A 27,078-nucleotide genomic window follows, 5' to 3' on the forward strand; every position below is an offset into this window, starting at 1 on the left:
CTGGTGGGCAGCTAGATGCCTCAGACCCCGTTGCTCCATAGTCATGGCAGAGGAGAGTCTTCGAGCGGGTGATTGATTTTATGTTTGTTGCACAAGCCCACCACGAAGTAACTTCTGGGTAGGGAAAAAAATCTGGAGGTTCACGTGATCAGTGTGTCTTGTCCAGAGCGGGCGCCATGGGGTCCCGCCATGTCCTCCTTCCCCGACATCCGCACTGGAAAGGGAGCCTGGTTGCGATCTTGGTATTGCTCAGAGCTGTTTCCAGCCGTGGCCTCGGAGGGCCACAGTGGACGACGGTGTCTCCCTCCCTCCACCTTGAAGTTGAGCCTGTGAGAGCTTCTGAGGCTGTAGGTCACCCGTTGCAGCTCCCTGTCCGTCTGCACTGTGGCTCTGCCACCAGCAAACTCATCTGGACTGCTGTGGTTTTCTGTGTGACATTTGCTCATTATAAAAACAAGAACAGGGAGACTGTAAGGAGACAATTAAGACGGTTTGTACCTTTGCCTCGTGGAGGCGGAACGCATGGCCTGGTTTCCCCTGAGTGTCTTGTTACTGATAAGGCCCCACCTGTTCTCAGGTAGTCTTTACCCATTCGTCTCTTTGTTCTCAGTTGTGTGCTTGTTTTTTGTTTGTTCCTCAAATTTGCTCTGTGGGTTTCGTGGTTGAACTGTGTAAGATTGTTTACTCTTCAGTCACTTCTCTAAATGACTTTTTATTTTGTACAGTTTGCCATTGTCTTTTTAAAAATAGTTTTTAGTTGTTGATGGACTTTCATTTTTTCTTTATTTGTATGTGGTGCTGAGGATCGAGCCCAGTGCCTCCCACGTGCCAGGCAGGTGCTCTGCCTCTGAGCCCAAGCCCAGCCCTGCTCTTGTCTTTTGATTTTTTTTTGACCATCAGAGGTTTCTGATTATTATCCCACTAGTAAAACTTGGACATTCTTCCATATCCAGAATTCGTACAGATATTTATTTGTATTTGGCTCTTGGTCTCCTTGGTGTGGAGTTCTGAATGGACCTCTCGTCCACCTGCAGGTGATTGGGAAGCGTGTGTGCAGGGCTGCTGGGCTGCTCACCCTGCCTGGTTCCTTCTGTGGCCCTCTCTCCAGCGACGTCTCCCGAGCGGGTCTGCTTTTCCCTCTTGGTGCTGTTCGCCTGTCACCGGCCTGCTCGGGGCTGTGCTGGTGACGCTGCCTTCGCTTTGCCTTGGATTCAGTGCCAGGCGTCTTTGGGCCTCTGAACAGCCCTCTCCTTCCAGGTTTTGTCGTTCATCCTGGGTTACTTAATCGCCTGTGGATTATTTCGGGTTCCGCGTTGAAATCATTTGTCAAGGACTGCGATCGCTCCCACAGGAATCTTTTAGAGTAACATGCGTGGCATTTTTTAAAGGATAAAAGTAACGTGGTTGTGTATAAAACTGGAGGCCATGATGAGACACGGGGGGTGAGGCGAAGCCGTGGAGGCTTTCCCTGCGTGGGCTCTTCCCCGTGAGGGGCGCCTTCAGGGGCTGAGACCAGAGGCCTTGGAGTTTGAAGTCAAGCTCTGACCACTTCCTTGACTTTGGTTTTCTCATCTGCAAAGTGGGTGCCTGTATCCGTGGCTCACCGAGGCGAGGAGTCCACACTGGAGATGACCCACACTGGATTTCCTGCTCAGTGGCCCTCCTGGGGCCCGACAGGCCGAGTCCTGCTGGGGGCCACCCTTACCAGTTGACTTCCACCCTCTTCCAGGTCCAGGGGCCCAGCCCAGGGTTGCTCATGCTCAGCACCAAGGGCATAAGAGCCCCTCTCAAGGTGCGTGCTTGGACCTGGCCCAGCACTGCACCTGCTGGCTGGTCAGGGCAGGCCATGTGGGCATGTCTGGACCCGGGGTGTGGAAACAGGCTTCACCTCTTCAGTGGGAAAACTCCAGCCAGAGACAAAGGGCGTAGACACATGGGTGAGGGCTGGGACGGGGCTGGGGAGTACCTTGCACACTGTGAAAGGGGTCTGTTCCACCCTCCCGATGCCGAGAGCGGGAGGCCGTCTAGGTTTAAGACGGCAGCACTGGAGTGAGCCCAGGGCAGCAGACTGAGCTGGATTGGGCTGTGCTAGGAAAGCTTTCTGGATGGATAGAATCATGAAAACCGGAAGACAGGGACAGAGCGGTGGCCCAGGAGTGAGGCACACACGGCCTGAGGTGACTGGGCGCGTCTGAGTCCTCACTGTGACACAGGACAGAGCGGTGGCCCAGGAGTGAGGCACACACAGCCTGAGGTGACTGGGGCGTCTGAGTCCTCACTGTGACACAGGACAGAGTGGTGGCCCAGGAGTGAGGCACACACAGCATGAGGTGACTGGGGGCGTCTGAGTCCTCACTGTGACACAGGACAGAGCGGTGGCCCAGGAGTGAGGCACACACAGCCTGAGGTGACTGGGGCGTCTGAGTCCTCACTGTGACACAGGACAGAGCGGTGGCCCAGGAGTGAGGCACACACAGCATGAGGTGACTGGGCGCGTCTGAGTCCTCACTGTGACACAGGACAGAGCGGTGGCCCAGGAGTGAGGCACACACAGCATGAGGTGACTGGGCGCGTCTGAGTCCTCACTGTGACACAGGACAGAGCGGTGGCCCAGGAGTGAGGCACACACAGCCTGAGGTGACTGGGGCGTCTGAGTCCTCACTGTGACACAGGACAGAGCGGTGGCCCAGGAGTGAGGCACACACAGCCTGAGGTGACTGGGGCGTCTGAGTCCTCACTGTGACACAGGACAGAGCGGTGGCCCAGGAGTGAGGCACACACAGCATGAGGTGACTGGGCGCGTCTGAGTCCTCACTGTGACACAGGACAGAGTGGTGGCCCAGGAGTGAGGCACACCCGGCCTGACATGACTGGGGACATCTGCACCCCCGTGGCCACAATAGCTGTTTTCCCCCATAGTTGGGTCCCATGCAGACCTTGCAGGGACCGCGGCTGCAGCGATGCCCTGACTCTTCAGTATCGTCCAGCTTAGCCAGGTCGGTCCAGCCAGGTGGAGTCCTTCTGTCCTGCCGGTCAGTGCTCCTCTCTCTGGCTCAAGTTGCTGATCGTGCTGGTGCTGCCGTGCCAGCCCACGGGTGCCCTCTGCTCTCCCAGTCTGTCTGCCTCTCTCTGGGGTGTCATGGCACCTCCGGGCTGGTCCTCATTCTCCAGGTCCTTAGTCTTCCCAGAGCACTGGGAAGAACAGCAGCAGGTTCAGGGTGGAGGTCCATCCAAAGACGGCCTCTCCTCCCCACTGTAGCCAGAACATTAAAAGGAAAATAGCCAGTTTGGTAAAACGTGTCCCATCACTGGGACAAGGGACAGCTGGGAAGTCTTAGACCAGTTTGGGGCTTGGCAGGGATGGAGGGCGAAGGTGAGGCTTGGGTGAGAACAGAGGATCTGGGGCCTTCCTGTCCCTGAGGAATCCTGCTGGCTCCCTGGGGCACCTTGAAATGCGCCATTTCTTGGTGTCTTTGCATCCCTCCATGGCATCCCTGCATTCTCGAACCTGGGAGAGGACAGGGCCTCGAAGGGTGCTGGGCACTGCTGAGCCTGGCAGGTGAGGCTGGCCCCGCCTTGGTCTGGAGCTGCCACCAACTTGCCTTTACCTGGTGGGATTCCTTCCTGAGCCTGCTTGGTACACCTCTGGGCGTCTGCTTCCTCTCCTATCTGTTTCTTTTCCTCCTTTTGCTTCAGTTGAGCACAGCGAGGTCAACCGCAGGCTCCCAGGCAGATCTGATGCTGAACTGAGAATCTGGAGGATGCTCCCTCACACTCCCTGTGTGGTGGTGGTGGTGGTGGTGGTGGTGGTGGTGTGTGTGTGAGAGAGAGAGGGAGAGAGAGAGAGGGAGAGAGTTCCCCTCCCTTTTAGAGGAGACACTGCTTGCACAAAGCAGGGATCCAAGGTCAGAACTGAAGTTGGAGGAGACTCAGCCCCTGTCACTAGAAGCCCTGTTTCTGACCCCGGAGGGGTTTCTCTGACTGGGGTTTCTCTGCCCCAGTCAGAACCTGCTGAGCCACCTCGAGGCTGACATGCCTGGCCCAGAGAGCTGAACCTCTTGGAGTTTGGGGCTGAGGCCAATTGCCCTGACCTTGGAAAGGTGATTCTTCCTCACTCAGAGAAAAACTTCCTGGTAGCCATGGAGCCAGTAGGTGACCCACCCAAGATTCAAAAATGTCTTGTGGAATATTCCAAAATAAATGTCTGTCTGTGGGAACCGGTCTGGCAAAGAAGGCGCAGAGCTGTGTTGACCCGAAGGTGCTGGTGACTGGGCCTGGCCAGCCCTGCTCTGTGACTGAGGCAGGGGCTTCGGGCCGACAAAGGGGCTCTGAGGTCCTGGGCCTGGTGCCACCCTCCCACCATACTCCTGAGTAAAGCAGATGAAGGAGCAACGGGCCCCCCAAAGACCAGCCTGCATACCTGGGGGTTCATGCCACACACACCTGGGCGTTCATGCTGCACACACCTGGGTGTTCATGCTGCACACACCTGGGTGTTCATGCTGCACACACCTGGGCGTTTATGCTGCACGCACCCAGGGGTTCATGCTGCACACGCCTGGGGGTTCAAGCTGCACACGCCTGGGGGTTCATGCTGCACGCACCTGGGGGTTCATGCTGCACGCTGCTAGGGGTTCATGCTGCACACTGCTGGGGGTTCATGCTGCACGCACCTAGGGGTTCATGGTGTAGCGCCAGCTGAACTTTGATTCGGGGAAATGGCCCCAACAGGACTGGAGGGACAGACACATGGGGCTCAAATGCTGGAGTAGGCAGCCTGTCCCGAGCCGGCTCCATGCGGGACTGGGCTAATGAGGTGCTGGCTCTTCCTGGAGGAGCTGCAGAGCTCAACCAGAGGAAATTAAGCCACTCAGCAAAGTGTGCGTCTCCCCGATAATGAGAAGAGGGCCTCGTGCATCTCAGTGATTCCACCCCACATCTCGTTCTGCGGCTGCTAAAAATGATGCCTCTCTCCTAAGATGAGAGGAGAGGCTTGATGAGGAGGGAATCAGAGCCGAGCGCTGGGCGGGGTAATGCACTTGACCCAAGCAGCTTGGAGAGTTTGAGCCCTGATTAGTAAATCAGGAGCGCCACAAGTACAGTTGTGCCCGGGATGAGATCTTTTAAGCGTTGGAGTGCCGCCACCGATGTTCTCATTGTGGCAGGAAATAAGCGATACCTTTGATCAGGAGGACAGAGGGATGAGTAGGGAGGGAGTTTTCCACTGGTTCACTCAGTAACCATTTCTCTGCCAGGTATTGCGTGGCGCTCGGGGGACAGAGAAAGAAAGAAGATGTACCGGCTACCCTGAAAACAGCAGAGCAGGCTGGGGGGCAGCGGAGGAGGAGCGCTGGTCTGGGGCTGGGCTGCAGGGCGGAGGTGGCTGGACAGGAGGTAGGGCACAGGAGGCAGAGAGGAGCTTGTGGAGTAAGGGCGCCATCCCAGTGACACCGGAGTTGGACGGGGCCGTAGAGGTGACATTGGGCTCAACTCGGGCGCCAGGCAGAGTTGGAACCCAATCCCGAAGGCTGACAGGGGCCCAGGGACGGGTTAGGTAGAGGAGGACGTGGTCAGGTCTGCGTGTCTGGGAAGATCACTCTGCTGGAGGGGCTCGAGTTGGGGGTGGGGGCGGGCTGCAGGCAGGAGACAAGATAGTGGCCTTTGGTGTCATTGGGGACTGGAAGTCAGGCTGTAGAAAAGCGAGATGGGGAAGGGTAGGTGTCATCAACCCCAAAGGTGGCAGAGTCTCCAAGCTTTGGTGACTGACCGGACACGCTGAGTGCCCGTGACTTGGACTCCTGGTCACAGGGTGGCATCCATCAGTGAAGACCCAAAGACACCGAGAGAGCAGGTTTCAGCTTTGGGCTTCCTGAATTCGGGGTGCTCGGGAGCTGTCCAGGCAAAGATGTCCAGAGGGAGGGGGCGCCTGGGTGAGGCTCCGTTGGGAGCAGCCAGCGTCCTAGCTGGAGATGTGGACTGGGAGAGGTCGCGCAGGGCCAGTTTAGGAAGACAGAATAGCCCGGGGAGAAGACGGAGACCTGGGGCGCTTTGGAGTTTAGAGGATGAGCCGAGAAGAGAACCCATGCCCAGAAGGAGTGACCAGGACGGCTCGCACGGGAGGAGACGCAGAGGCAGAGGCAGGTCTGGGTGAGCGGGCGGCCCGGGACCTGCGGACGAGCCATTCACATGGGGAAAGGAGGGACAGTGTTGAATACCACAGGAACGAGGGCCAGCCAGGTTGGGGTTGCCGGCCACTCTGTCCACAGAGTGGACAGCATGGGCAGCATGGGCAGAATGGCGTACGTAGAAGTCAGGGATGCAGGGGAGGTGAAGAAGGGGCCAGGGAGGCGAGACCAAGAGAGAAGGAGGGGTGACACAGGATGGGGAAAGGGACTTTCCCTGACGTGGGAGAGACTCCGTCCTTTCTGCCTAAACGAGGAGTGGGCAGTGGGCGAGGAAGGTCCGGGTGGGTGGGTGGCCCAGGGCTGTGTCTTTGGGGCTGCTGGGAGGGAAGGACAAAGCTGGGCAGAAGGGAGTGTGGCTGGAGAGGAGTGCGGAGCTCAGCGGGACGGAAGAACGGGCAGCGGGGAGGGGCGGGGGACCGAGGGAAGGCAGAGCACAGGACCTGGAGGGCAAGAGGGCGTGGGCGGCACAGAAGGGCCTGACTGTCGAGGCGAAGGCGCCGCAGTGTCCCGGAGTCTGGAGGTGACTGCCCGGCGGCGCCCAGCTCAATGGTCCTTCCAGGTGCCCGTGGGGGCCAGAGGCAGGGCAGGAAGGAGAGATGGCAGTGAGGGCGCGGAGGAGGTGGGACAGCTGACCTGGTGTGCTCTTCCTTCTGCCTGAGTCAGGCTCCCCAGGGAGACAGACAGACAGACAGACAAGGAACAAACTCGTTTTTTCATCGAATCTCCATGGTGACCGCTTCAGCGTGCCTTCAGTGGTACCAGGCCACTCTGCCAGGCCACCATCTGTCCCCAGGGCTTCTCTCTAGGCGAGGCTGGCACACCACACTGACCTCAGTGCCCCGTCCTCCCTCCCCGCCTCGCAGCCCCTCCATCTGCTCTCCGTGGATCTGGGGGCTCGGCACCTGGCCTCACCGGGTCTCTTGGCCTGCCTTCTCTCTCTGAGCATGGTGGCTGGAGCTTCACCTTGTTGCGTCATACAGCGGGACTTCCTCCCTGCGGGAGCGGACCCCCGAGCCCCTGCGTGTACTGCGTGTCCCTCGCTCTCTGCCCATTCGTCCACTCAGGGGTGGGCCGCCTGCTTCCCCACTTAGCTCATCCTGAACAAGGACACAGGTGTGCACGTGTTTCCAAGGCCCTACGCACTCTCAGTTCTGCAGAGTGTATACCTACAAGGGAGGCCCCGGGTCCCCCGCTGGTTCCACGGCGGAGTCCAGAATCCTGTGCCGGTTCCACGGCCGAGTCCTGGGCCCCGTGCTGCTTCCACCTGGAGCTGCTCTTCCACGGTGGCGGTGCTGTTTGCGCTCTCAGCCCCAGGGCAGTGTCCAGTCTCTCTGCATCCTTTCCAGCACTTGTGTTTATTTGGGACGGTAGTGATCTTAACGGGCGCGAGGTGGGTCTCGTGTGGTTTTGATTGGCTTTTCCCTAATGATGAGTGGCGCCGGGCAGAGAGAGCGCTGTTTGGAGGAGTTGCTCACACAATCGTGAAGGCCGGTGGACTCGGATCCAAGGGGCGCTGGGCAGGCCGGACGGAGACCTGGGGAAGGCTGATGTCGTGGTTCCAGTCTGAGGATTGTCTGCTGGCAGAAATTCCTTCCCAGTGACCTCAGTCTTTTTTTTTCCTTATGTCTTTCAACCAACTGCCCACATTATGGATGATGGTATGTGTCCTCCAAGTCAACTGACCAAAATGTCAGTCTCCTCTAGGATAAAACTTGACCCAGTACCTGGGGACCGTGACTCAGCCAAAAGGACCCATCCAATCAGCCATAGCCATCGCAGGCAGTTAGATCGTCGAGGTGACTGGCATGTCCACAGCGAGCCAGAGAGGAGGAGGAGCCCCTCTCCTGGTCGGAGAGAAAGTGAGGTGACTGTGGTGGTGTCCCTTAGGGGGCAGAGGTGTGCATGGTCTTCCGGGGCCTTCACCACGTGCTGACGGTGCCCATGGCCATTTCCAGGCTCAGGAGTGTTTCCAGAGAGGAGTCCCCAGGCTTCTTGTCAGTCGGGTTGGGGTAGCTCTGCGGGGGATGCCCCGTGTCCCTAGGTAAGCTTGGGCCACCAGAGCTCCTGGAACTCAGACCATGACCAAGGGGGGACATTTCCCACCCTCACCTTCCCTCCAGATGACTTGCCACCTAGGAACCACACTGGGGAGCATGGCTGAGTAGCCGGGCCACACGGAAGTCCTCCTTGAGCTGCACCTCTGCCTTCTCCCCACGAGAGTGGGTCTTGGGTACACCCAGGGTGTCTGGTGCCAACCAACGAGGGTGTGGCCCAGGGGAGTCCAGGTGGCCACTCGGGCTCAGGGAGAAGGGGTGCTTCTCCTGGGAGTGAAGGGGAAGGGGACACCGAGTTTCCTCAAATAGCATAACACGTTCACAGTGTGAAGGGCTCTCGTCTGGAAGAGGACTGGGTGTCCTGTGGTTGGACAGTGACGACGGGTGGCCACAGAAAGGCTCCTCCTCCCGCCTCTGCTGCCGCAGTGCAAGGAGCAGTGTGCAGGTGGGGCTGGCCCGCCCTGCTTGGTTCCCAAGGGGTTTCTCACGGGTGCCACTGTCCGTGGGGTGCAGCGAGGTATTTTCTGATTCAGGCCCCCCATGTCCCAGCCCCTGGACTCTCCATGTTTCTTCCTCTTGCTTCACTCCATGACATATTCCGTAGCCAGAGAGCTTGGGGATGCCTGGCGGTCGCGACCCTGGTGCAGGAGAGCACTGGATCTCATCTGTCCCGCCCCCTCATGAACGTCAACTTATGCATATTTAGGAACATCTGAAAATGAAATGAGAAAACAAAAGAATCAGCGAGGTAGAAACTTCCAGGGCCCGAGCTAGTCTGCAGGTCTGTTCTAGCTCTACACCCTCTCTGAACAAGCTGGCAGAGGTTTCTTCTGGGAGGTGATGGGAGAGAAAAGAAGGGAGCCCTCCATGCCTCTGGGCTGCGAGGAGCTCGATGCCACTCCTGCCTGCTCTCGACCTTGCAAGGTTGACCTGTGATCTGTCTTTAAAGCCAGCTTGCAGCTGCTCTCCCCCACCCGCCTGAGCCGCCTGAGCTCATCTGTCACAGCCCTGTAGGGACATCCCTTGGGTGCCTGGCAGCTTCACGTTGCATTTCCAACTGCCTCATTTATAGTCCTTAATGTGCTTCAGCCAATGTCCCAGGCTCTCAGCTGCCCTTGGCCGGATGGGAGCTGGGCAGGGTGTGGTGATGGACCTGCTATTAGGGTGGGTGGGGCAGAGGCTGAGGGGCGTCACTGCACCTGGGGGCCAGGGATGAGTGGAGCAGCCACGAGGGTCTGCAGGTGCAGGTGACACCCTTGTAAAGCCCAGGGATGCTGAGAAGAAGCTCACGCCCTAGAAGGGCCTCCCTTCTGACGGGACCCGTGAACGGGGCCCTTCCTCAGGCCCTGGGTACCTGCCCAGCTGTCCTAAGCACACACAGTCACTCCCACACCCACCCCTTAGGTCCTGCCCCATCCCCGAGAGAGGGTGGGACAGCAGGGCCCGGCCAGGGTGCGGAAGGCTCCAGTGGCAGCGGGAAGGCCCTGGCGTGGCGCTGGACAGGCCTGGCCCCTCTGCTTGAGATCCGCCAGTTAAGGGGTTTGCATAACTCCTCAGGGACCCTGCCCAGGAGGGCACCCTGTCCAGATTCACAGCCAGGACACCAGGGGCTCTGCCCACGTTCTGTTCTGGGGGTCGTGGCGCTGGCTTCTGCTCACCCGCATCCTACCTAGAGGAACTCCCCTGGGCAGGGCTGGCTCCGTAGCCTTCCAGGAAGACAAGCCCAGCAGGTCGCGGGTCTGGTGCTGGCGGCCTCAGAGGTCCAAGGCCTCTCAGAGCTTTCAGGACAGAGAAGAAGAAACAGAGGCCCAGGCAGGATAGACGGCCTAGCTTCCAGCTTAGGAACTGGGCTCTCGCCCAACAGGGGCACCCCAGAGAGTTCAAACCAATACCGGCTGGGCCTTCCCGCTGCTTCCCAGACTCGCTGGGTGGCGTGGGCTTGGGTGTCTTTGCCTCTCTTGGCCGAGGGTTCCTTATCTATGAACTGGGAGGACAATATTTTCCATCTGGCGAGGTCGCAGTGAGGATTCCACAGGACAGCCCAGTAGAGGGGGCTGCGCAGTGTCGGGCCTGGGGCCTGTACCATGTAATCCTCCTCCTCCTCATCATCACCCGCTGGGATTCCTGGACCACACTGCATCTAAGTTCTTTTGTGAGGATGGGGCTATCTGGGGACATCCGCCTGTCTCCAGGTCGGCGGACAGGGTCAGGAGCACGTCTCGGTACCGCTCCTCCGTGCCCATGCCTGTGGACCCTTAAACAGTGCTCGCGTGAGGGCAGGGTCCGCTTCTGAGAGGGAGGCCACTCTTGGGGCCTAGATTTCCTCCTGGCTGGGGCCCTCACTTCCTTCCTGTCCCGTGGCTTCCTGGAGGTAGCCTGTCTCCCAGCTCACCTCTGTGCAGTAAGGTGGGGGCACCTGTGGCTTAGCGAGATCCGTGCAGTGGCTCTGGCGTGGGTGGAAGGGGAGGGGCTCACGGTGGTCACCCTGTGACTCGAGTTCAGGGGTCACCCCAGGTGTGTGGGCAGAGGGGTGGACAGGCAGGTGGGGAGGCAGGCGTTCACCATCTCACAGCTTTGGCTGGTCACGGGCCTCTGCCTTCTTTTCTCCATGAGAACAGCCTCATGGTGAGTCTGTCTCTCCCTCAGCCTTGGAGAGGGGGAAACTGGTCTTGAATTTCTTCTCAGCCCTCTTGGGCATTGATTGAAATCGATCCGGACCTCAAGTTAGCTTTCCCGGGGACGTACTTCTTCCACACGAAGCATTGCATATTGCTTACTGACTAGCTTTTAAAAAGAAATTCCTCATTTCTGGGACCCAGATCGGGGTCAGGGTTGTCAGAGGAGGAGAACACAGCCCCCCGCAGTGGATGCCAAGGTATCTTACCACTCTCACACCATCCACTCCTCTTTCCCGAGTGTCTTGGAAATCCAGAATCTACTCTCCTCCCAGGCTGCTCTCTTAGCTGGCTTTGCAGCCTGGAATCAGGAAATGCATCTGAGCCTGTATGTTCCCTCGTCCAGAGAAGGGGCAGGAAGCCAGGCTCTGAGCTGACCACTGCCTTCCCTGTTCCTGGCACTGGCCATGGCCCTGTGCCCACCACCAAGCTTAGAGACCTGCCCCCCTACAGCTCGAAGACCAACAAAAATGGTGTGGATTCTCGTATGATGATCACTGTGTTGATGTTGTTTGCCAGCAAATGAATAAATGGTGAATAAATAAAGTGAACAGGGAGGACATCTAGGTAGGTGAGATGGGCCACCTCAGCTGTGCCAGGGTAGAGTCTTGGGCTCTGCTGGGGAGCAGAGTCCGAGTGGGTCTGTGGGAAGGGTCTGAGTTGAGGGAAACTGGAATTCTGGCCCCTGGTCACTGGGGATGTAAAAAGGGCATGTACAAGGGGGACTGAAGGCACACTGGCTTTTTTTGTTAGGCAGAGCATTGCTTTTGCAAGGGCTCTGGAAGGTTCTCCCACCGATCCTTACAGAGGGCCTGGAGCTGGGCACAGTGAGGCCATCTCACCAGCTTTGCAGGTGGAGACGCCGAGGTGCGGGTGGCGTGAGTTACGTGCACAGGGTCACGTGGGCGGCGAGAGCTGGAGCACTCCTTGCCTTTGAAATCCCAGCCTTGAGGATTGAAGGGAAGACTGCCTGAAGGCTCTTGCCTCTCCCGCTCCCCGGGAGTCGCGTGCCCAGCCCAGAGGGCTGACTTCCAGCCCCTCCGCATTGCGGCCTGACCCCCTTGCCTGTGTGGAGACGTTGCTGTGCGTGGTGCAGCCTGGCCTCTTCCTTCTCAGCTGCAGAGACAGAGGCTGTTTAAAATGGCCCAGAGAAGCCAGCCCCGGGAATGTGCTGGGAGTCGGGTGTGTGCTGGGGGCTCCTGCAGACGCGATGGTGGCTGGTGAGGAGCCGGCTGAGAGGGAGCAGCTGCCAGGCTCCGGATGGCGGAGACCCCAAGGGACCTCCAGGGAGCCCTCGTCACCACCCGTCAATGATTCAATGATGTGACTCCCACCACCAGCCCAGGGTCCGTCAATAGCCACCCTAATCTCCCGGCAGCTCCAGAAGTGGATTTACAGCGACTTGTTGAAAATGAGGCTGTGTGATCAATGGATCCCTGGACGTCTCCTCCAGGAGGCACCGCTGTATATTGTAACAAAACTTTATTTTCCTCTGAAAATTGTCTGCATGATTAATACGGCCCGACACAGCCCAAGCTGTTAGGCATAAAGAACAGCAGTGTTTCTGGCTCCTGCTCGGGCTGCCCCCACTGCTCTGTCCTTTCCTCTCGATCCTTTGTTTCCTCCTTCATGGGAGCTGTGTGCCAGCCCCTCTCAGGAGGGGAAGGTCGCTTTAAAATGCACACCTCCATCCCGCTCCTTTGTTTCTGTTTGGCGTTTCTGATATGGCTGAGACTGAGCCTGAAATAAAACCCCCAGGGCAGAGGACGGCATGCACAGCAGATCTCAGGATTCACTCTTCCCTTACACCTCCCACCGTACCCCAGAGGGTGAAGGAGCATCCTGCCCTTTAACCTCCATCTGGCTCCTCCCCGGCGGTTCTGGAAGCTTGCGAGGTGTGGCACTAGGGCCGCTGCCTCTGCCCACATGCTTGGCAGATGTGCTGTTTCCTCCCCTAGAGTGGCAGCTCTCTGAGGGCAGGGAGCCCCAGTGCAGTGCCTGGCTCTTGGTGGGCTCAGCAGATGTCATCTCTGGGTTCCTCCAGAGAGAGACCCTGGAACTCAGAGCACATAGTTCATCTTGGAGGCAAGGATAGCCTGCCGTGCCAGGGGAGCAAGACCAGGAAGACAGGACGTCCCAGAGGCCGGTCAGGCAGATGGCTGCCGTGGGAGCGGAGGCCTGTTCTGGACGCAGGGCCTGGGTGCTGGCTGTCTTTCGGCGAGGGCTTTGGGGCCCAGGGGTCATTGCCTAGCTGGAACAGAGTGGTCCAGATCAGGACAGGCAGGTGCCTGGAGGGAGCTGGGCAGGCGTGCATGAAGCTGGAGCCAGAAGAAAGGTGGGGTGCTCAGGGAGGGGGCATGGCGGTAAGGGGGTGTGGGCTGGAAACAGACGGGCGCTTTCCCTTTGCTTGGGGGTGGCGGACCTGGGGGAGGAGGAGCTGTGTGCCAACTGCTCCCCCCAACCCAAGGGTTCATTCTAAGCTCCTAACGAGAGGGGCCGGGAGGGACCCTCAGTGCTGGGCTTCGGTGCAGGGTTCAAGGACGCCGTCGCCCTCGTGCGTCCAGCTGTGCCCGCGTGCCTCCCGCCTCTCTAAGCGGCTTCCGCTCTCCTCCTCCAGGTGCAAGGAGCTCAAGTACTCCAAGGAGCTGCCCCAGATCTCCATCATCTTCATCTTCGTGAACGAGGCTCTGTCGGTGATCCTGCGGTCCGTGCACAGCGCCGTCAATCACACGCCCACGCACCTGCTCAAGGAGATCATCCTGGTGGACGACAACAGTGACGAAGGTAGGGCGGCCTGCTGGCCAGCACTGGCCTCAGCTGACGGGAGTGCACCTGGTCTCACGTGGGAAGGAGGCGCCCTCGGGGCGGGAGCGGGTGCGTGCTGGCTCGGCTCCTGGTCCTCGGGGCTCTCAAGTGACGGGCCTGGACTAACTTCCCTTGTCATGTCACCTGGAAGGGATAAGGGGAAGGGCTGGAGCCCCCTCCTGGTCCACCGTCATTTTCCAAGCTTTAGATAAAAACTCTGTCCTGTTTGGGAGCTGTTCATCCTACGTCAGGTTTGCCTCCTGGGCCCCTGGGCCCAGAATAACCGTAGGGCAGAGTGAGCCGTGTTTGCAGGGCTTCTGGAATTCAGCACCCCTGGGAGCAGTAGATCAATTAGACACCAAACTGGCACCAGGGGCAGAACCCACGTTCCCTGAAGGCCCTGGAGCCCATCAGACACAGGTGCGCGGTGGCCAAGGTGGGCACTGTGTGGATCGTGCCTCTCTGTTGGCACTGAGCCCAAGGAGCACTGTGCCCGCTGAGGGAGGAAGCCCCGCAAGCTCAGGACAGCCAGGAAAGCCAGCAGTGGGCCCACCCGAAGGTCCGGGGCTGCTTCTGAGCACCACCCAAGTAGACCAGCCCTGAGGAAAGGACCCCTGCCAGAGGCTCTGGGTGGGAAGCAGGCGAGCCGGCAGCATGGGGCTTGTTTACAACCTGGTCACCTTTAGGAGCTGGGGTCGTCTGCCCCTTCTGAGCCGCTGGCTTTTCCCCAGGGCCTTCTCCAGCCCTCGTCTGTCCGGTGAGCACTGGTAACTGGGTGAACGTCACGTTCCGGTGTCTTCCTTCACATTAGGCCATCGGATTATCTACGGATTCGCGAAGGCCTGACGTTGGTGGTCCTCCAGGAGGAGGAGGCTCTTCTAGGCTTGAAGCTTCACGTTATCCAGCAGGGTCTCCCCTGACCTGGCCAGGGCCTCTGCAGCCCCTGGTGCTACGACCAGGGCTGCCTTTGGCCAGTGCGCGACCCCTCACTTCGGCAGTACTCCCAGGTCCCTCCGTGGGACCCTGTGCCCCTCCTGCTGCCTGAAGTCCCCTGGTTCCCTGTGTCCCCGGCATGCCCCTCCTTGCAGCCCCTGCACGCGTCCCTGTTGGTGGCTCCCACCTCACCTTGCCAGCCATAACACTCGCTAGCTGTGACTTGGGGTTGTCTCCTCAGCCGGGCTCCTTGTGTCGGGTGGACTTGCTTCAGGGGCCCACCCCGTTGACCTTCTGTGAGCTTCGCCCAGCTAGGGTTTGAATGAGAAGCCAGACGGCAGGCGCTGTAGCCACGCAGCTCCAGGTGACCCAGACAGAGCTGGGTGGACTGTTCGCCAGGCTGGTCTGGGCTGAGGGTTGTGCTGGGATCCTCCACCCAAGGAAACTCGCAGGAGCCAGCCAGAGGAGAGGACAGGAGGCCAGGCAGGCTCTGCCCACCCGGGACAAGGCAGACCCTGAAATTACCATCGCAGAGCAGTGGTTCATTTGGGCGGCAAGGGGGGGCCCAGTGGTCTCTGGGGAGTGGCTGGGAAGGGAAGGCATCCCACCACAACCCAGTGGGCAGCGCCAGGAGTCCTGCCAGCTGCCTGCAGGGCGAGCCCAGGCCGGGCGAGGGAGCCGCAGCACTCAGACCCCTTCAGCACTGGGCACTTCAGCAGAAGTTTCTGGAGCCCACTGCAGTGTCAGCTCTGCTTCCAGGGCACTGAGGTCCCACACACTCCCAGGGATGGTGGGCCAGACTTCGAGAACCACTGGGTTAAGATAACCAGGACCCGGACTTGCTCTGGAAGGGCCCTTTCAGTGGGCGAGCACAAGGGAGAGGAGGCTGGGGTTCCGCAGACCACCAGGCTAGTCCCTGCTCCTCCCCCTCCCTTGCCCTGAGTGCCCGGGGCCCGAGCGTGCTGTACTGACACCCTTTCTTCCTTCTCCTCGCCTGGCTCTCGTCTCAGGCTTTTCTCCAGGACACACAGGCCTTCTCTCTAACTAGAAGAGGAATTTAATACTTTCTTATTATATTGGGATGTTCTTTGGTATCTATCATTATCAAGTTTCGTCAATGTTCTCTGTCTACTTGAAAAGGCCCCCACGCAGTGTAATCACGGAATTGAATTCCTGCCAGACATCAATTTTGCGTATGTAGAAAGGCTGTGAGTTTATTTTCTTAAGTCTTGTTTGATAATGGTGTTTTTAAAAATCGCCTTCCACAATGACTGTTCCTTCCTGCGTTCTTAATGATATTTGATGTATGCATCTTGTTCTCAGTTTCTGTGGCAGCTGCAGATTGTCTCTGCATGCTCTCGTTATTTGTGGTGGTGGTGATCATTATATAATGCCCTCTTTATCTTAAAAGCATACCTTTTTTTTTCCCCCTGAATTTGGTTCTTCTAACATTAATATTGTTATCCTTGCCTACCTCTGGTTCAAGTTTGATTAAAGCATTACTTTTCCAACATAACAGTTTCGTTTTCTGGACTTAGAAGTAACGCATGCTCTTTGTAGGAAAATATGAATCTATCTGAAAGGAAATATCATTGGAAAAACAGATGCTGAAGAAACTAACTGGGGGCAGCCGCTCCTTCCTTCCTGCATGCCCTGCCCTCTTAGATGCCAGTATGACGTAGTTAAGATCATGACGTAGTTAAGATCATTAAGATCAAGTTAATTTTCTGCTTTTTTCTCCCCGACATATAGAGCATAATCTTTTCCCCTTTTTATTTAAAAAAAAAAAAAAGTGACAAAACATGGTTTTTAATGAGGTCAGAGTGGACCCTTCTCTGGCTGCAGGATGCCGGGGTCCAGCCTGGCTCAGGGAAGTCGTGGGCGGAGCCAGCAACTCTGGCTCAGCAGGCCCGTGAGGCGGGGCTGCCCCCGTTAGCGTACTGAGGCTGTTTGACCTCGCCTTTGCAAGTTGACGTCCAGCCCAAGTCCTCTGTCCTCTGTCACTCAAGTGAGCACCCACTGTTCAGAGCCCAGAGTGCTTCCCCACCTGGTTGCATATGGTCTGCAGGCACCTGGGACAGTTGTGCAGCTTCTTGGCTGGTGTGGTTCTCCTCTGGTGCTGCCTGACTCTCCTCGAACCCTCTCTGTGGGGCTGCCCTTCCTACCCCTCTGCTCCCTGCTGCAGTTGGGACCACTCAGGGTCCTCGCATCAGGACACTACATGGTCCCTCCCCTGTGTGCATTCTCCCCAATCAGACCTTGTGGCCCAGGACAGCTGTGCCTCTCCCGAGCTCCAGGCAGGGTGTCCTGACTCCTGCTGGCACCCGGGGTCTCAGACTGGCGCTCTGCGGCGGCCACGGTGGACCCGCAGCTCTGCCCTCGGGTGCACGGAGTTCCTGGGCCATCGTCTTTACTTCATGCCTGAACATCTTCTATTCGTGTTCCTCGTTCTAATTGAGGTCAAATGCATCACCATGAAGTGCAGAATTCATGGCCTTCAGTGTGTACCTGTCACGGTGGCCTAATTCCAGAACATTTCCAGCGTCCCCCAAAGAAACCCTGTCCCTGAGAGCAGCCTCTCCCAACCTGCCTGCCTGGGGCTCCTGCGTCTCTACAACTCACCTCTTCTGGACACTTGATCGAAAGTGCAGCCTACAACATGAGACCTTTAGTGTTTCCTGGGTTTACGCCACTGCGTGGCCTATACTAGCACTTCATCCCTTTTGATGACTGAATAATGTTCTACCATATGGGTGTAGCACATTTATTGACCCATTTAACAGTTGGCAGAGCTTTGGGTTGTTCCTGCTGCTTGGCTCTTAGGAAGAGCAGTACCCTGAACATTCACGTGTAAGTTTCCCGGCCGTCATGCCCTCAGTGTTCTTGAGTATATGCCAGGAGTGCTTGCTGGGTCGTGGTAGTTCTGTGGTTAACGCTGAGAAACCACCAGACTGTCTTCCTTAGCAGCGGCACGTTCAACACTACCTCCAGAGACACACAAGGATCCCCCTTCCCCACGTCCCTGCCAACACTTGTTACTTTCCTTTCTCTAAGAGTTAAGGCCACCCTTAACTCTTGTGAATTGCTATCTTGTGGCTTAGTTTGCATTTCCCTGGTGACTAGTTGTTCAAGCATCTTTCCACAGGCTTATTTGCCATTGGTCTCCTTTGGCATTCAAGTCCTCTGCCCTTTTTGAAAATAAGGAGTGTGTCTTTCCTGTTGATTTGTAATTGTTCTTGATATATGACCTGGAGACTCTCCCTTATCAAATATATTCGGCAAATAGTTTTGCAAGTGTGTTTGCACATGCTGTATCTCGCTGTGTGGATTTTTTCCATGTTCTTGATTGTGTCCTTTGATGCAATAAAGTTTTTCATTTTGATTAAATACAGTTTGACTATTTTTCTCCTTTGGGTTCTTGAACTCTCGGTGTCGTATCTGAGAAACTACGTCTTAACCCAGGCCACGAAGACTTACGTCAGTGTTGTCTTCTAAGAGTTTTATAGTTTTAGCTCTTTCACTAGGGTCTTTATCTGTTGTGAGCTAAGTTTTGTATGTGGTTTGAGGTAGGGGTTCAAATTTATGTTCCTCCCAAGGGTGAGAGTTGTCCCAGCTACGTTTGTTGAAGAGCCTGTTCTTGCCCCAGTTGCACAGTCACTGCATCCTTGTCAAAAGGATGTAGTTGTGACAGGTGACTGCCACACTCTCATCTCTACGCAGTTGCTCTGGGGTCTGTTGTTATGCCTTGATAGCTGCTCCTTGGAGATACCTCTTTAAATTGGTGAGTCCTCCATCCCTGCTCTTTTTTTAAAAAAACTGTTTTGTCTATTTTGAGCCCCTGCTCTAAATATTAATTTTAGGACCAACTTAGACATGTTTGCAAGAGCAGGCAGATAGAAGCATTTTAGGGATTGCGGTGGATCTGTACACCAGTTTGGGGAATGCTGCCATCTTGAATTTAAAATTCTGTGAACAGAGACATTTTTCTCTTTAGGTAGGTCTTCCTTAATCTCTCTCAGCCATGTCTATAACTTTCAGTGCACAAGTCTTACGATTCTTTGGTTAAATTTATTTCTAAGTATTTTATTCCTTTCGATGCTATAGTAAATGGAATTGTTTTCTTTATGTTCACTTCAGTGCTCGTGTATAAAAATATAAACCAATTTTTGCATATTGATCTGGTATCCTTTATCCTTGCTGGCTTGTTTATTAGCTCCAACTGTCCCCCGCTTTGGCGGACTCCTTAAGGCTTTCCATGTGTGTGTATGTGTGTGTATGTGTGTCTGTGTGTGTATGTGTGTCTATGTATGCTGTGTGTCTGTGTGTGTGTTTGTATGTGTGTGTCTGTGTGTCTGCATATGTATGTGTGTGTATGTGTGTCTGCATATGTATGTGTGTGTATGTGTGTCTGTTTATGTCTGTATGTGTGTCTCTGTGTCTCTGTGTGTTTGTATGTATGTTTGTGTCTCTGTGTGTATGTCTGTGTATGTGTGTCTATGTGTGCTGTGTGTCTCTGTGTGTGTATTTGTATGTATGTGTGTCTGTGTGTCTGCATATGTATGTGTGTATATGTGTGTCTGTTTATGTCTGTGTATGTGTGTTTCTGTGTCTCTGTGTTTGTATGTATGTTTGTGTCTCTGTGTGTGTATGTCTGTGTATGTGTGTCTATGTGTGCTGTGTGTCTGTGTGTGTGTTTGTATGTATGTGTGTGTCTGTGTGTCTGCATATGTATGTGTGTATATGTGTGTCTCTGTGTCTCTGTGTGTTTGTATGTATGTTTGTGTCTCTGTGTGTATGTCTGTGTATGTGTGTCTGTGTGTGCTGTGTGTCTGTGTGTGTGTTTGTATGTATGTCTGTGTGTCTGCATATGTATGTGTATGTATGTGTGTCTGTTTATGTCTGTATGTGTGTCTCTGTGTCTCTGTGTGTTTGTGTGTATGTTTGTGTCTCTGTGTGTGTATGTCTGTGTATATGTGTCTGTGTGCCTGTGTGTGTGTTCATGTCATTTTCAAACAGCAGTAATCTCACCTCTGACTTTCTAATCTGGAGGTCTTTTCCTTCCTTCTTTTTCCATGACTCTCCTGGCTCCTTCGGTTGTCTTGTGAAACGTGCTTGTTATTATCCTGCCAGGTCAAGGACAGGAACACTGCCTGTGTGCTCTCCCGAGAGCTGACAGCAGCCCCTTCTCCAAGGCCCGCTGCATCCTGAGTGAGCCCAGGAAACGGGGTGCGCTGGGCGCTCCTGGCAGGCTGCTGTGTGGATGGTACTGGACAAGACAGAAGCACGGGCAGGTGGACGGCTGCTCTGGGCTCTCAGCTTCTGATGCACCAGGGCCTCTGCCCACCCGGAGGAGGTCAAAACAGAACACGGTTAGAGGCCAGTGAGTGGAGGCCGCAGGCATGGAGAAAGCCTGTGGTGGGAGCATCCAGTCGACCGGCAGGAGCCAGAGTCCTGAGCCACACACTCACGCTCAGAGAGGAGCCCGCAGGAGGACCGTGGCTGCCGGCCTGGCGTGTCCACCCAGCCTTGGGCCCGCTGGGCATGGCGTCCTGACTGGGCCACCTGCCTCTTCCACCTGCGTCCGCTGGCTTGCCCTCACCTGGTCGATGGGCTTATTGGGTGAAACACAACCGCTGGGACCCCTGCAGAGTGGAGGAGCAGCCACGATCAGCTGGGCCAGAGGCTCCGTCCTTGGTGAGCGGGCCTCGGAGGCAGGGGCTCCTCCTTGCGGGACGCGGGTGATGCGGCTCCGGGGCTTTCCATGTCTCCCTGCTGTTGGGAGAGCTGAGCCTTCTTCTGATTTTTTGCAGGTTCCCTCTTCTGGAAACTCGTGGAGTCTTCCGTTCCTCCCGAGTTCTGATCGTCCGTGATGCGCCTTGGTGTGCATCAGTTTTCATCCACCACCCTGGACACTCTGGGCTTCAGCCTGGAATGTAATTTCTGTCAGTTTGGGGAAATTTTCTTGGGATTTTAGATTGGCAATCCCTGGCCCCCTTTCCCCTCCATTCTGAGCCTGAGCGCCTCCCGGCATCCTGGGAAGCCTTTGCCTCTCTCTTCAGATCTTTTTACTCTGCTTTGTTTATGCTCATCAATCTTATCTTTCCTCTATTCAGCTTTTTAAATTCTTGCTAGAATACATTTACTATCCAAGTGATAATTTTATTTTCTGGAAGTTCCTATTCATAGCATATTGTTCTTACTTCATGGAAGCAGCGTGTTTTCTTTTTCCCTGGAGGATGTGAAGACTGTTTTTGTCTTGCTCCTAAGTGTTTCTGCTTTCGCTGTCTGTTCTTCACTTTCCACTGTCCACGCGGAGGCTGTCCTGAGATGCCCCAGGTGCCAGCTCGTGACGGCCTCACCGGCAGGGCTTACGCAGCCAGGAGCTGGGTGGGCGGGAGTTGGCTAGTGGGTGCAGAAGTTTGCTCTGAGAGAAATGAGTGATGTTCTGGAGTCAGCTGATGCTGCCAATCATGGGAAGGTACTGAATGTCCCTGGATCGTGCACCTAGGAATAGTGAGAATGCTCCATTTCATGTTCTGTCTACTTTATCACAGTTTTAGAGAAGCAGATTAGGCACCGAGACTTGGGTTGGACTTGTGGGCTTTGGAAGTGGGGCGCTCTGCGTGGCTGCAGGTGAAGCGGGAGTGGGGACCTGGTGACGTCCCTGCTTTTCAAACCACCTCTGCACCCCCTTCCCTAATTCTGCCTCCCCCTGGTTCAAGAGGTCCTGGGCTGCTGGTCACTGCCTGCTGCAGATGCCCTGGGCTGCACTGAGCTGGGTTCCAGGTCCCATGAGTGGCTTGGGGCCAGCTGGCTGTCATTTGGTTGTCCCCGAGAGTCCCCTCTCCAGCCTTCTGGGTTTTATGGCTCTGTCTCTCCTGGGGTCTTCTCCAACTTTGGAGCGTCATGGTGTTTCTTGTTCATTTATTTTTAAATGCCTTTATTGTTACTATTAGCATTTTGAGTAGCGGCATCAGAGTCCTGAGTTAAATCCATCTTATCCTGGAAGTTTCACATTCACCTCTAAAAACTTTTAATATAAGCAGAGAAGCTGTCCTGGTCTCCCAGTCTCCCCCTCCCCCTCCCTCTATCCTTGCCTCCCCCTCCCCCTCCCGCTGTCCCCCTCCCCCTCTCTCTTCCTCCTCCCTCTCCTGGTGCTGGAGATTGAACCCAGTGTGTCACACATGCTAAGCAAGAGCTGCGTCCCCCTCCTAGAACATCATCCTGTAATCTGCCTTTTTAAAATACTCGTAATGATAAACATCTTTCATAGTCTTAACCATAGGTATATTTTAGTATATGGCTTTTGATGTTTCCTTATTCCTTTTTCTATTGGGATATTTTTGTCTTTTTGATTTATAAGAACTTTTTATATATTCTATTTTATATATTCTATTTTTTATAAATTCACTTTACAGTTATATTTCTCAATTTGTATTTTTCACTTTAATTTATTTAAAATACTTTCTTAAGTTTCGTTCCCATTTTTAAATTATTTTTTTATTCTAATTAGTTGTTTATAATACTTCTTTGATAAGCATAAATTTTACATTTCATGTAGTCAGATCAGTCAGTCTTTCCTTTCGATGATGTCCTGAGAAAGTAATCCTTTACCCTAGACTGTATGAATGTCCATATATCTTCTCTGTCATCGCTAGGCTGTGTGAATATCCATGTGTATTCTAATAGACAAATATTTTCATGGGGCTGGGGCTGAAGCTCAGTTGTAGAGCACTTGCCTAGTGCATGCGGGGCGCTGAGTTTGATCCTCAACATCCACAAAAATAAATAAATGAATGAAATAAAAGTACCATGTTCATCTACAACTAAAAATATTTAAAAACATTTTCATATAAGGTGCAAGAGTTTTTACTTGGAGACCCTATAACATAGAAACCCTGTCCCAAAGTATGGCTGTCTCAAATGTGTCTAACGATCAGTCCTATAACTACTGATTCGAAGCTCACTGGTTTCATGTGTTGAAATATTCTAGATTTGGGACATGGAGGTGGAATCACATGGTGACTGAATGGTGAAGGGGGTGAAGATAGGCTGGCGTCAGAGGACTCTGGGGGTCCTTGTTCCGGTTATAGGACGCATCCTGGCACCTCTCATTAAGAAAGGAAACCCCGTTGGGGGTGCTGGCACACACCTGAAATCCCAGCAGCTCGGGAGGCTAAGGAAGGAGGATCACAAGTTTGAGGTCAGCCTCAGCACCTAAGTAAGGACCTAAGCAACTTAGGGATACCCTGTCTCAAACAGAAAATTAAAAAGCTGGGAATAGGACTCAGTGGTTAAGTTCCCTGGGTTCAATCTCTAGTCCAGAAAGAAAGAAGAAAGGAAGGAAGGAAATATGGAAGGAGCAGCAGTTTGGGGGAAGGATGGCATTCTCGTTGGGCACGTCGAGTTCTACCTTCTCCTGGAAAGTTCCTGTGCCTTCGCACTTAGGCGAGGTGCAACTCCAACTTCGAGTGTGCATGAGCTTGTTTTGTGGTCAGCGTTCTCTTCCATAAATCTTCGTGATTTTTAACTGGCTTTTTAACCCTCCCTCATTACCTCCTTTGTCCTAAAGCACATGGAGGAGAGGGCGCGATCACATCCTGGCCTGTGGTGGGGTGGACATGAGGTGGCTCCAGGAGCTCGTGTGAGACAGTGCAGGGAGGTTCAGAGGTGAAGTGACTGGGCTGGGGAACCTTGGCCAAACCAGAGCGTTCGCCCCCCGTGGGGATCAGCTGGGCGGTGCCTGCGGCAGGCGGGGTGTCGGGAGGAGGTGGGCACTGGCAAAAGGCCTTTGAGTGGCCTCTTCCTTGGTGAGTGCAGCGCTCTCTCGGCTTCCTGATCGCCAAGTCCCCCACCACGCTCTGCCATGACGTTCTGCCTCACCTCGGGCCCTGAGGAATGGAGTCGACTGTCAGTGAAGTCAGGCCTCGAAACCATGAGCCAAATACACTTCTCCTCTAATTGTTCTTGTGAGGTCACAGAAGTAAAAAAAAACAAACAAACAAAAAAAAAAAACAGTACCCATAAATTAAATTTAGGAAAACTACCCCATTCACAGTAGCCTCAACAAAAATAAAATACTTGGGAATCAGTTTAACGAAAGAGGGGAAAGACTCTACAGTGAGAACTACAGAACACTAAAGAAAGAAACTAAAGACCTTAGAAGATGGAAAGAGCTCCCTGCTCTTGGATACACAGAATTACTATTGTCAAAATGGCCACACTGCCAAAATCACTATACAGATTTAATGCAGTTCCTATTAAAATTCTAATGACATGCTTCATAGAGATAGAAAAATTAGTCACGAAATTCATTTGGAAAAATAAGAGACCCAGAATAGCCCAGGCACTCTTTAGCAAGAAGAGGGAAGCAGGAGGCACCACAATGCCAGACCTTACACTATACCACAGAGCAATAGTAACAAAAGCAGCGTGGTATTGGCACCAAGAAAGACATGTAGACCAATGGTACAAAACAGAAGCCACAGAGACAAAACCACATAAATACAGTTGTCTCATACTAGTCAAAGGTGCCAAAAATATACAATAAAGAAAAGATAGCCTCTTCAACAAATAGTGCTGGCAAAACTGGAAATCCATATGTAAGTAACAAAATGAAATTAAACCCCTATCTCTCACCCTGCACAAAAATCAAGTGCATCAAAGACTTAGGCACTAGAACAGAGACCCTGTACCTAACAGAAGGAAAAGTAGACCCAAATCTTCATCATGTCAGCATAGAACTTGACTTCCTTAACAAGACTCCTAAAGCGCAAGCAGTAAAATTAAGAATCAATAAATGGGATGGATCCAAACTACAAAACTTCTTCTCAACCAAGGAAACAATCAGTGATGTGAAGAGAGAGCCTACAGAGTGGGAGAAAATCTTTACCACACACACCTTAGGTAGAACACTAATCTGCAGGATGTAAAAAGAACTCAGAAAACTTAACACCAAGAAAATCCCAAATAATCCAATCAATAAATGTGCTAAGGAACTGAACAGACACTTCACAGAAGAAGAAATGCAACTGATCAACAAGCATATGAAAAAATATTCAAAATTTCTAGCAACTAGAGAAATGCCAATCAAAACTGCTCTAAGGTTTCATCTCACTCCAGTCAGAATAGCAATTATTCAAGCAATAATAAGTGTTGGTGAGGATGTGGGGAAAAGGTTCACTCACACATCCCTGGTGGGAATACAAATTGGTGCAACCATTAAGGAAAGCAGTGTGGAGATTCCTCAGAAAACTTGGTATGGAACCACCATTTGACCCAGCTATCCCACTCCTAGGTTTATACCCAGAGGACTTAAAATCAGCCTCGTATAGTGAAGCAGCCACACCATTGTTCATAGCAGCTCAATTCACAATAGCTGAACTATGGGGCCAACCTAGGTGCCCTTCAACAAATGAATGGATAAAGAAAGTGTGGTATATATAGAGAATGGAATATTACTCAGCCTTAAAAAAGAATGAAATTATGGCATTTGTAGGTAAATGGATGGAACTGGAAAAGATCATGTTAAGTGAAATAAGCCAATCTCTGAAAACCAAAGGCTGAATGTTTTCTCTGATAAGTGAATGCTGATCCATAGTGGGGGTGGGTAGGGAAGGATAAAGGAACTTTTAATGGTACAGAGGGTAGTGAGGGGCGAGATGGGAGAGTGGGAACGGGAAGGACTGTAGAATAAGACATTATCACCCTGTATGTATGTAGGGGAAAATCAAACCTAATACATAAATAAACGAATGAAATATTAACAGGCAAAAAAAAAAAAAAAAAAAAAGTCGTGAACACGTCCCAAGCGCTGGCCCTGTGGTCCTGGCCAGGCCTTTAATGGTCTCGAGTAGATTGGCGTGATAGCAGCTTCTCCACAGGGATGCGGCCACGAGGCGAGGCGGGTCCCCTGCCCCCTCCCTGAGATTTTGCCTTCTGTAGTTTGCATCTTCTCTGGTCAACCGTGATCTCAAGATAATAAGTGGAAATTTCCGGAAATAATCAACTCCTGGTTTCTAGATTGTATTCTGTTCTGAGTAGCCTGATGAATCCTGCTCGCCTACCTGGGAGGCGAAGCGTCCCTCCCAGCGCGTCCCTCCAGTGCAGGCCACCTGCCTGCCGTCTCCCCAGGGCACGGGCTCGGGGTCTGCTTCAGGATCGCGGAGCTTCTCCTCACGGAAACGCCCCAGAGCACGAGATCAGCTCAGACCCGCCAAGGAGAAACCGTGCAGTGCTTCCTTTAAGTGAAAAGGTGGCTTAGTAGGGAAAGAAAACCCCGTAAGCTGAGGTCCTGAGATCTGCGGTGCAGTGAGAGGTGTCCAGAGACCGCCTTCTCATGACTTCTGCCACAGCCTGTTGCCTGGTTTCCTGCTTCGTCCTCAGAGCCGTGCCCTCTGGCGGTGCCTGATCTACACGTTGACTTGGCCGTGGCTGCGCATGCACAGGAGAAGGCTAGGGCAGGCGCGTGCCTCCGCCGCGTGTCGGCCTCTGCAGCCGTGGGAGGGAGGACTGCTGTGCCTGGCGGAGGCCGGAGTGCGCGGGCCTGACTGATGTGCCAGCTCTGCTCCTTCTTGGATCCCCTCCACCTCAGCGTCACCCCTGGAGGAAGCCCTTCGTGTCTGCCGCCCTGGCCTCGGTGCGTCATTTGGCAGAGCGCTTACCACGCTGGGCCCCTGCCCGTCTCCAACCGTGAGAGTCTCCACGGCCGGAGCCTCCTCTGCCCTGCGCCCCGCGCCCTGGGCCCCGCGGCCTGGCTCGCTGCTGGGTGATGATGGCTGGATAAGCTAAGCTCAGCCCCACCAGTGCAGAGATGTTCTTCCTCCTCCTCTGGCGTCATTCTGGAAGCTTCTGCTCGGAGTCATTGTGCGTATTCGGCTTCAGCAGGTTGGCTCTTGGGTCGCCATCGGAGGCAGCACCTGCTGCGGGCTGGGTCTGGAAGGACCCCAGAGGCCCGAGTCAGGGCTGGTTCTGCAGCCTGCCCCCACTGGGAGCCGCGGGCCTCCAGGTCACTGGGGAATGCCTGCCGGGAGAGGAGACCCCGGCCTCTTCCCGCTAACGTTCCTCTTTGCCTTCTGACCCCGGGTGAGTGTTTTGCTCTGCCAGGCACTGCCACCATGTTACTATCCAGTGGGGCCCCTGGATGGCGGGTGGACCCTCCGAAGCTGTGGGCCAGATAGACCTTTCCTCTCCACGAGTCGATCATCACAAGTGTCTCCTGTGGTGACAGAGAGCTGACTGGCACACCACCTGTCCCCCAGCGTCATTGTTCGGGCTTGGTGGCAACCTGAACAGCTGTGTGGCTTGTCACTTCTAGTCCCCTGTAGAACGAGCATGTCTGAGCAGCACCTCTGCTTGGTTGGATTCAAAGGCTGGAAGCAGAAAGGCTCGGGCAGAGAACTTTTTTGAGTGGAAGGTTCTACCCTC

General features: G+C 54.4%; 1 protein-coding gene across 1 annotated transcript in view; it reads left to right on the top strand.

Annotated features, from left to right (window-relative positions):
• GALNT17 (polypeptide N-acetylgalactosaminyltransferase 17) overlaps positions 1–27,078 on the top strand; it is a 383,074-nt gene that overhangs the window by 160,288 nt on the left and 195,708 nt on the right. The window contains exon 3 of the mRNA XM_079120206.1: positions 13,532–13,698. Within this exon, the coding sequence (XP_078976332.1) occupies positions 13,532–13,698 (167 nt within the window). The remainder of the gene's footprint in view (positions 1–13,531; positions 13,699–27,078) is intronic.

The sequence above is a fragment of the Sciurus vulgaris genome (assembly GCF_902686455.1).
Source record: "Sciurus vulgaris genome assembly, chromosome: 18".
Lineage (NCBI taxonomy): Eukaryota > Metazoa > Chordata > Mammalia > Rodentia > Sciuridae > Sciurus > Sciurus vulgaris.